The sequence below is a fragment of the Protomyctophum bolini genome, assembly GCF_963924005.1.
Source record: "Protomyctophum bolini genome assembly, chromosome: 20".
Classification (NCBI taxonomy): domain Eukaryota; kingdom Metazoa; phylum Chordata; class Actinopteri; order Myctophiformes; family Myctophidae; genus Protomyctophum; species Protomyctophum bolini.
The window spans coordinates 5,669,573-5,679,062 of NC_137881.1; the positions used below are offsets into that span (position 1 = coordinate 5,669,573).

General features: G+C 44.6%; 1 protein-coding gene and 1 pseudogene across 2 annotated transcripts in view; one reads left to right on the forward strand and one right to left on the reverse strand.

Moving 5' to 3' along the window:
* Nucleotides 1-1,328: 1,328 nt before the first annotated feature.
* On the forward strand, nucleotides 1,329-3,558 carry LOC308335920 (annotated as a pseudogene). The gene is made up of 2 exons: nucleotides 1,329-2,186; nucleotides 3,454-3,558. The product of its transcript is annotated as an uncharacterized misc_RNA (transcript).
* A 491-nt stretch (nucleotides 3,559-4,049) lies between these two features.
* LOC308335921 (H(+)/Cl(-) exchange transporter 5-like) overlaps nucleotides 4,050-9,490 on the reverse strand; it is a gene marked incomplete at its 3' end in the record, with an annotated part of 50,797 nt that continues 45,356 nt past the window's right edge. The window contains exon 13 of the mRNA XM_080793143.1: nucleotides 4,050-4,104. Coding sequence (XP_080649269.1) covers nucleotides 4,050-4,104 — 55 coding nt within the window. The remainder of the gene's footprint in view (nucleotides 4,105-9,490) is intronic.

Here is a 9,490-nt window from a genome sequence, read left to right on the forward strand (position 1 = left end):
AAAAATAGCAGATCTACAAGCTCATATAGCGCGGCACCGAGTGCCGCGCTATGAGCTTGTATAGGTCTGCTATTTTTTGAAAAATCGTGAAAATGTGGCACAAATCTTTGAATATATATATTCTTTCAGAGCGAACGTTTTTAACTTAAATCTTTGCTCCCTGCAGGAACAACATATTTTGAGATGGGGGTCAGAGGCCAAATACATATAATTTTTGGGGTCCTTGACATGAAATATTGAGAACCACTGACATTAGAAACATGGGGGTTTTTCAGAAAACTGTCAGGATTTTAGAAGACTTTTTTGTAGAATAGTTCCCAGGTCAAAATGGGTTAATATCTTTGGCCCTCGGAGATGGAAAATATACGGACTATACGCCGGAACTATATATTGACTATATATATTGTCTCTACAGACAAACGGCCAAAGATGTGCAGTTGTTTGTGTTGGTTTGGTTGCGTGTTAGTTTCTCACCATTTTTAAAGTACACACACGGATATATTTTATTCACTGTGTCATTTATTTTTGCCGGTGGGGATTTGGGGAAGATGAAATGTTTTAGGTTGCACTAAACTCCAGACATTTCATGGCTCTTGGGCCGCAGTGATTCATTCGTAGCACTTTGGGTCGGTTCTTTTAGAGCAGACAATGGAACCAGGGCTGATGAAAAGTCTACTTCCAATATTTAATTGCGCCTCAACATTTATAAAAGTTTGAATAAACCAAAGACTGTGTGCATGTGAAGCAAATATTTGCTCATAGCCTATAAGTATAGTGTGACACACACACACAAATTCAACTCAATGGGCTTTATTGGCATGAGAAAACATACGTTTACACATTGCCAAAGCAACAAGTGGGAACGTGCACGCACCGTGCACACACACACACACACACACACACACACACACACACACACACACACACACACACACACACACACAGGAGAAGACAAGAGAGACTGCTGCAACCAGCACAAGCAAACTGCAGTCAGATTAGAGAAAGTTAAAGTAGTGTGTGTAGCAGTTGTTGATTGAATGAGTGACACTGACTGTGTGTGGTGTCACTGGTGTGTGTACACAACAAGTGACCCACTTTTATAGCCCATAGTCCTAGTGAATGATTGAGAGAGAGAGAGAGAGAGAGAGAGAGAGCACTAGAGTACTCGTAGAGCAACATTCCTGCTGTTGCAGCCAAGGTGATGGGGAGGTTAGGCCAGCCCCTCAGAGCTGTGAGAGGCAGAGCAGAATAGACCTCCCTACAGACACACACTACCAAATGAAAGTGTGCAGAGCTGCAGAGCACCAGCAGAGAGAGAGAAGAACGCTAATCCAGCAGAAAGAAGGAAAGCTCCCGCTGCAGCAGGCTATAGTCTTCAACTTGTGTTTACTCAGCCAGGCAGGCAGCACTGACTGACTGACTGCAGCAACAGTTGTTCATTTAAATCAAAGACACGGGACGGATAAAGCAGCGTTTTTAACTTTTTTCCCCCGTTCGACTCGTTCGTTCGTTCTGTCAGTTGAGTTCTAGTTGGAACTTTGGGACCGCTTGCTGAGCTCGTGTGGCTGGAGGAGTGGATTTCCCACCCCCCGAATTCTTCACTACTTTTCTTTTCTTTTCGGGTTCCTGCAGTGCATGCTCGCTGTGTCCCAATCCTCCTCCCCTCCCACGCCGAATGAAAAGCGACTCCTTCGGACGGTCCATGGAAACGGAGATCTATAATTTTGTTTTTTTCCCGAGTTGTTCTTGGGGCTTTTTTTGATCCGTTTGTTTGTTTTTGTTTTTTGTTTGTTTTTTAGTTTGCGGGGCATTTATAACTCATGCGTCGGGAATGCCATGGCGGCTCCGAGCGCACAGCAGCAGAACCAGCACCACCAGCACCACCAGCAGAACCAGCAGCAGGACTACTTCAGGTCGGTGAGCAGCGAGTCCACCACCTACATGATGGTGCCGGCCACGGCGGGGGGGCCAGGCGGCTCCTGCAGCGGCCGAGGCGGAGGCGGAGGGTCCTCCGGGGGCTCCGGAGGCGGCGGGGGGAGCCGCGCCACCGCGGGGACCACCACAACCAGGGCCAGCAGCAGCAGCCCTCCAAGATGTGGGTCGCCATGGTGGTGATCGTGGTGGTCGTGCTTCAGATCGCCTCGACCACCGGCCTGTTCGTCTACCTGAACATGTCCATATCACAGGTGAGAGTCACAGATCACAGCTGGGTTTCATTTCATTCACTGATGATGATGATGATCACTCTTTGGGGAGAGAGAGTTTTTTTGTTTTTGGCGAGGTTGGATTTGGAAGTTGGAACGACTTGATCGAGGCTCGATAGTCGCTTGCAATGCTTGCTGCTCCTCCACACACAAGAGTATTATTAAAATTCAAGGATTTTTGTATTGGCTGCAGTTTCTTTTAGGGGGGTGGGGGGGGGGGGGGGGGGGGGGTGTAGGCTACAAACTCACGGTCTGACTGAACTTGTTGAAGTCAGTCGTGAGAGAGAGCGAGAGAGAGAGATTGATTTATTGTCATTTTTAAATCTACCAGCTGTGTAATGTGTTGATTACAGGCAGGCTGTAGACCACCTTGGAACTATTAACTCATAGCAATTCCTATACACCCCCCCACCCCCCACATGTTGTTATTGTATAGTGTGCAGTGATGGTCGTTTTTCATGACAGTGAAACCTGTCTGTCATTCTGGGCAGACAGTGTCCCCCTCCCCCCCTCCCTCTCACTACTTCAGAAAGCAGTGGTTTCCAACCCTTTTCATGTCAAGGACCCCCACTTTGATGACACCAATTATCCCCGTGGACCCCCATTTGAAGAGAGATAATATGCCAGGGACCCCCCATAAGGACCCCCCATAAGAGAAGATTTTTACGGCTCTAGTTAGTAGATTCTCAACCCGCTTTAGTTTCAAGGACCCGCCCCCCCCCCCATGCAGTTTGACATGCATTAGTCTAAAGTACGGACCCCCCATTTAATGGTGTTTCTATCATTGAGACCCCCAATTTATATTGTTAAAAACCAATGTTAATTTAACTCTTTCTTGAGAGTGTATACAATTTAAATATCCATTTTGTTGTACACTCTCAGAGTTGCTTGCAGACCCATAAGGGTCCATTTGGTTCCTAACTATCATTTTAGCTGGTCCTTGGACTCCCTCAAGGACAACTGGGGGTCCCCGGACCCCACTCATATACCTATACCTACTAGCCTACCTATCTGCACAGCGCTATCATCATGCATGATTGTTATCTAGGTCATTGGTTTCCAAAGTGTGGTTCGGGGGACACCCCAGGGGTCCTTTATCGTTGACATGGAAAAAGTTTGGCAACCCCCTGATCTAGGTCGACAGGATAGTACTGTACTTTTAATTTGATAATGATTAAACATAACTATATATATATTAATGCATGTTGACTCAGTTTCTGGTCCCGAGTGCCAAATGTTCTGGCGCCAGGAGGAGGCTCATATGGACGGAATTAAAGAAGCAGTGTTGTTGCTGTGTGTAGTTCCCAGTGGCTCCTCCACAGTGTTGTCAGTGAGAGTGACGCAACAACTGTGAGATGATGATGACCCATGAGAGAAATAATCATGTTTTTAATAGCAAAAACCTTGGGTTTATTTCTCCCCCGCTCCCCCAGTTTGTATTATTAAGTTAATAGTCTATACCGTATGCAATGTTGCACTTTATGCAACGTGTTGTATGTTGATTGTACATGTAGCAGTTTGCTCAGAGCCTCTGCCTGATGACATGGGGATGTCCCTTTGGTCTAGTGGTTAAGATGTTGGGACTTTCACGTAGGAGACCCCGAGTTTGAATCCCGGGCGTTACACACACACACATACGCATGTCTTACCGGTATTTTTCTTTTGGCAATCAATGCTAAAGCCCCTTTGAGTTAATCAAACTAATTGATTAATAGAAAATTAGTGGTTAGTTGGAGCATAAATAATATGCCTTTCATGCGGAAGGTTGCGGGTTCGACGTTGACGTCAGCGAGGGCATGCGATCACAACGGGTTCCTAATCAATCACGGCCAAATCTAAATGCGTTCAGATCTCTGAGCCCAACGTCTCCTGAGGAGGCGCGTCTGAACTGAAGACTGTCCTGGACGTAAAGACACACCCATCGATAAGTCATAAAATAATCATCATTCATAAGCGGTCCCTATATTTTGGGATTTTGTCATTAGAGGCGCAAAGCTTCAAAAAAAATCAATTCAGCTTGCATATGACACTTCTTGATGATTCGCTTAATCAAAAAAAAGTAATCAATAGAAATAGAATAATAATTATCGATAGTTGCAGCCCCCGTAATGATAATTATTGATGAGCAGTTACAGTGCCTCGTTCAAGCCTACATCATCTCAGATTAAGCTGCGCTGCTGACCGTGTTATGTGGTCATCCAGTCTATCTTGGGTTGTTTGAGGAAGTAAAGGGAGGTTGTTGGCGAGAGCAGATATTATGCCACTGAGCTTATCAAGACCAAAGGTCACGGCTTGTACTTTATTGTTCCAGGTTTACATGAAAGAAAGTTAAACTTATTTTAGTTTGTCTTCCTTCAGACGATGCAGCATACCGTAGGTCACGTCAATCACAGCAAGCACAGCAAACAAGGATGTAGAATAGAGAGTGCAAGAAAGAGAAAACGACGAGTATAAAAAAAACAAAGTAACTGTTGATACTGCATGTTTGTTTTTCCCTGCAGTATCAAAGTTAGGCTTAAGCTTATGTTCCGTGGTGTATGCAGCAAACAATAGTTTAGAGATGTTCCATAAATATATACAACACTCATTTAGTTTAGAAAGGAGAGGTGCAGTTTGAGCATAATAGTGTGTGTGTGTGTGTGTGTGTGTGTGTGTGTGGACATCAGTTCGTTCACGTATCTGATTGTTTGGGGGAACAATTGTATTGTTGAATTAGTTGGGAACACATTTGTTCAGTTTCTCTTTCATTTGGTCTGTATTGGTGGTCCATTGTCTCTCCCCATTGGTGATAGTGTGTGTGTGTGTGTGTGTGTGTGTGTGTGTGTGTGTGTGTGTGTGTGTGTGTGTGTGTGTGTGTGTGTGTGTGTGTGTGTGTGTGTGTGTGTGTGTGTGTGTGTGTGTGTGTGTGTGTGTGTGTGTGTGTGTGTGTGTGTGTGTGTGTGTGTGTGTGTGTGTGTGTGTGTGTGTGTGTGTGTGTGTGTGTGTGTGTGTGTGTGTGTGTGTGTGTGTGTGTGTGTGTGTGTGTGTGTGTCATTGCCATGAAAAGGTTTGCCCTGTTTCACTCTGGTTCTGATCAGTTCGTTCATGTATCTGATTGCTCGGGGGGGGGGGGGGGGCATCAGGGCAACTCCCAAACTGTACATGATTGTATTGTTGAATTAGTTTGGAACGCATTTGTTCAGTTTCCCTTTCATTTGGTCTGTATTGGTGGTCCTTCCATCGTCTCCCCATCGGTTATATTGGGCTGTATCGGTGGTGTCCCCCCCCCCCCCCCCTGTGAAGATGGACAGGGAGAGATAAGAGAGATGGAGCGAGGGGAAGGTGGAGGTGGTTGCCCTTTTGACAGAAGGTCACCGTGACGGTTCCAAAGCCAGGTGTGGCCAGTAGGAGGAGGTATGCTGTCTGACCTCACCAGGATGTGAGTCTGTGACCCACCACCCAAAGTTAATGACATTACCCTAATAGCCTAAACCCCCTCCCCATCTCCCACACCTCTCTCTCTGTCATTGTGTGTTTGATTGGACTGCAAACCAGTGTTGATTTTGACAGCAAAGTTTTTGAAGAGTCTTGAAGAGTTTTCATTTCGTTTTAGTCACATTTTAGTCACCTGGAATGTTTTAGTGTTTTACTGTTTACAGCCATTACTCGCTGAAAATAGCAGATCTACAAGCTCACAACGAGTCGCAGTGTGACGCGTTGTGAGCTTGTCGATCTGCTATTTTCCGCACGCAAACAAGTGAAAATGACTTGTCTTTTACTAAAACTGGATCTCTTGTCCACTACTAAGTCCCTTCCTAACATTTTAGTCTAGTTTGTATTTGTTGACGAAATTGTCAATATATTTAGTCTTATATAGTTTTAGTCATCACAGCTTAGTTTTAATTTAGTTTCCATTTAGTTTAGTTTAGTCAGTGAAAAAAGGTAGTCGACGAACATCTTTCGTCCTAGTATTAGTCGACTAAATCAACACTGCTGCAAACGGCACGGAGGATGGGCCGATTTCAGTAAACACAGACCCTCCCCATATTCCACCCCCACCGCCCCTTCCCGATAACCTACCTTAAGAGATTTAAAGGCTCTTGTTAACTTTTAATATCGGCAGAGGTTGTTTTGACTCGTTGAAGTTGTTGGGGATATGCTTTATGATGTCTCCCTCCTCCTCCTTCCCCCCCTCCTCCTCAGGGGAGTCTAATCTATGGGGTCCTCTACATAGGTTCAATTCATTGCAGGAACAAGGAGAGAGGGAGGGGAAGAAAGGTGATGGATTGTGTGCCGTAAATCGGCTATACTTTCAGCACGTCTTCATTCCATCATCCCTCGGTGGCTGAAACACAGTCTCCGCCACAGGCCCTGTTGGAGCTATGTAACCGTACGCTTTACAAAAGGGAGGAGGAACTCCGCTGGCCTGTCGGGTCATTCTTTCTTTCTCACGAGTTACGTTTTGGAGGCCTATGCTATGTATCACTGGATGGGACAATCTCCCCCTCCCACGGAGAAGCAACGGTTCATATTCACCTTTTAATATACAGTTACAAGTCATAGTGGCAACTGGCTGGAGGAGAGCTCAAAACCTATACCTGAGTTCATATGGTCTGATTATTTAAGATTGATAGTTACGGACATTACAAACTGTGGGAGACATTGAGGTGAAAGTGTTTGGTGACATTGTTGAGTGGTGCTAGTAGCCACTCCTATAGACAGCTATGTGTGTCCCTGAGTGTTGCTAGTAGCCACTCCTATAGACAGCTATGTGTGTCCCTGAGTGTTGCTAGTAGCCACTCCTATAGACAGCTATGTGTGTCCCTGAGTGGTGCCTAGCCACTGCTTTAGACAGCTATGTGTGTCCCTGAGTGGTGCTAGTAGTCACTCCTATAGACAGCTATGTGTGTCCCTGTCTCTGTCTGTCTGTCTGTCCGTCAGAGTACGGAAATAGCTTGTTGACCACCAAGTGTCAGTGTTGCGTACACACGCACGCACGCACGAGTACAGTATTCTTTCTGTACACAGAGCAGTGCATACTGTATAATTATGTCTCAGGAGCCTCATTGTTGCTGCTGGTCTTCCATAATGCTAGTAGCGGACGGTGTGTTCATTGCATTCACATCATGGTGTCCCGTTGTGTCCCAGTGCAGTAATCATGTGTAACTGTCCAAACACATCATCAGGGACTATTGAGACGATTGTGTAATGTGTGGTAGGACAGAAAACCAGCAATAGGGGGTCCTTGGCTGCAGACAGATTTAGAAAGAAAGAACCCTTGGCTTTTGGGGGGGAAAAAAGCTATTCTCTCTCTCGTGTTTTTTTCCAACCTACTCTGGCCTTAAATTCAACATTAAACTGATCCTCTTATCCAGAATGACTTGGGATTGATTGAGCACCGCAGGTAGGCTTTACTACCATCATAATTCCTTGGCGAGGTTTTTCTGTTTTGGAAAGAAGGAGAAAAAAAAAAAAAAAAACAGAACGTGGTTTTTACGGTACCCAGAATAATGCCTGATGTTTCTTTTTGTGGTTTCACTCAGCAGCACATGTCTTAAATTTAACTTCCAGGCTTATTCAGTGACTAAGCGGGGACGACTGGATGGGGTTATGGAGTCTAAAAACTAGTGTGCTTTGTTATGAAGCAAACAGTACCTTGGTTGATGTTCCCCGCGGGGTTTATCTGGAAGCTTTCCAGCTAGAGCAGGCCTCACATTTTTCACTTAGCAGATGCTTTTTTTTCTACCCAGAGAGAGAGAGAGAGCGAGAGAGAGAGTATTGCAGTGATTGAGCAGCAGGTAGGAGCTCTCAGGAGTCTTTCTCCAGGCTATAAAACAACAAACAGTCCCCTCGTCTGACATTTCCTTTGTGGTTTAATGGGACAATCTCTCAGCCTAAAGCCTTCCTTAGTGGGACAATCTCTCAGCCTAAAACGCATTTAAGACTGGAACGCACTTTTGTCGCTTCAGCGTTTTAACCACTTCAACCATTATTTTAAACTTTAGCTGTTGGAGAAATAGCAAATCTACGAGCTTGTAGATCTGCTATTTTAGAAAAATCGTGAAAATGTGGCACAAATCTTTGAATATATATATTCTTTCAAAGCGAACGTTTTTAACTCAAATCTTTGCTTCTGGGGGGGTCCCAAATGCAGATAAGTCTGGGGGTCCTTGACGTGAAAAAGGTTGAGCACCAACGGACGTAGAAACATAAGGTTTTTCAGAAGAAGACTTTTTTTTTGGAAAAAAGGTCAGGTCTAAATGCGTTCAGGCAGGTTCACTTAAAACAGAGTGACAACAGAGGAATTCGCCGTCGTCTTGCTCAAAGGCACATTGTTACTTATCGTTTGGACAAACATTAGCTGTCGTGGAAGGGTTCAAACCTCGAAGGTCAGACCTGTTGTGACCTCACAGATTCCTGGATAAGACTAATGGCCTGAATCTGCACCTTTTGTCATGAACCGTGACCTTTTTTAAAACAAAAACAAATAAGTAGCTACCGCTGTATTTTTCTTTGGTGGGGGTCACAGAAGTATCTTTGGCGTTATGGCTGTTATCATTCTTTTGGTCAACTTTCTTGGATAATGTTGTTTTTGTGTCCTTGACTTTAAAAACATTAGGAATCCCCGGGGAGGGGGAAGTACGAGGCAGTCATGGGTTTCTCACTGTCCTTACTGTACTGTATGGTCCCAGCAATAAGTGGTCCAAAACAACCGCATGTTGGACGTTTTACAGGGAAAACATCAGTCCTAAAAAAAAAAACACCTGGTGTTTTTTTGGGATCTTTTTTTGTATTTTTATTTTTAACAAAACCATACACATTACAGTGATGTGGTTTACAGTGATGTGTGGAGTCCCGGGATGCAGGGATGGTCTTTTAGAAATGAGTCCCATGAGGGACATTTTATGAGTCCCACTTCAACTACGTTATAGGAGTCATATTTTGCCATTTTTTACAAATGCCAGCATTTAACTCCCATTTCCTTTTATATGGTTACAATGTGGTTTTATATTCATGTAGAAAACAGAATAAATTATTGTTATAACTAAAGCTAGCAAAAATAAACTAGAATAACAAACAGTACAGTAGTACAGTAGTGCATGCCGTGGATGCAGACAGAGGTCGTTGTTTTATTGCATTCCTTAACTATAAACCATTCAAATCTCTGACCCACACATGGGTCCTTGAGAGGGGGGTCCTGGGACCCACATGGGTCCTTGAGAGGGGGTTCCTTGAGCTTGTGGATCATAAAAAACCCATTTGACCTCATGCATGTTCAGTTTGTTCACCCTGGCCAGAGTTAGAAC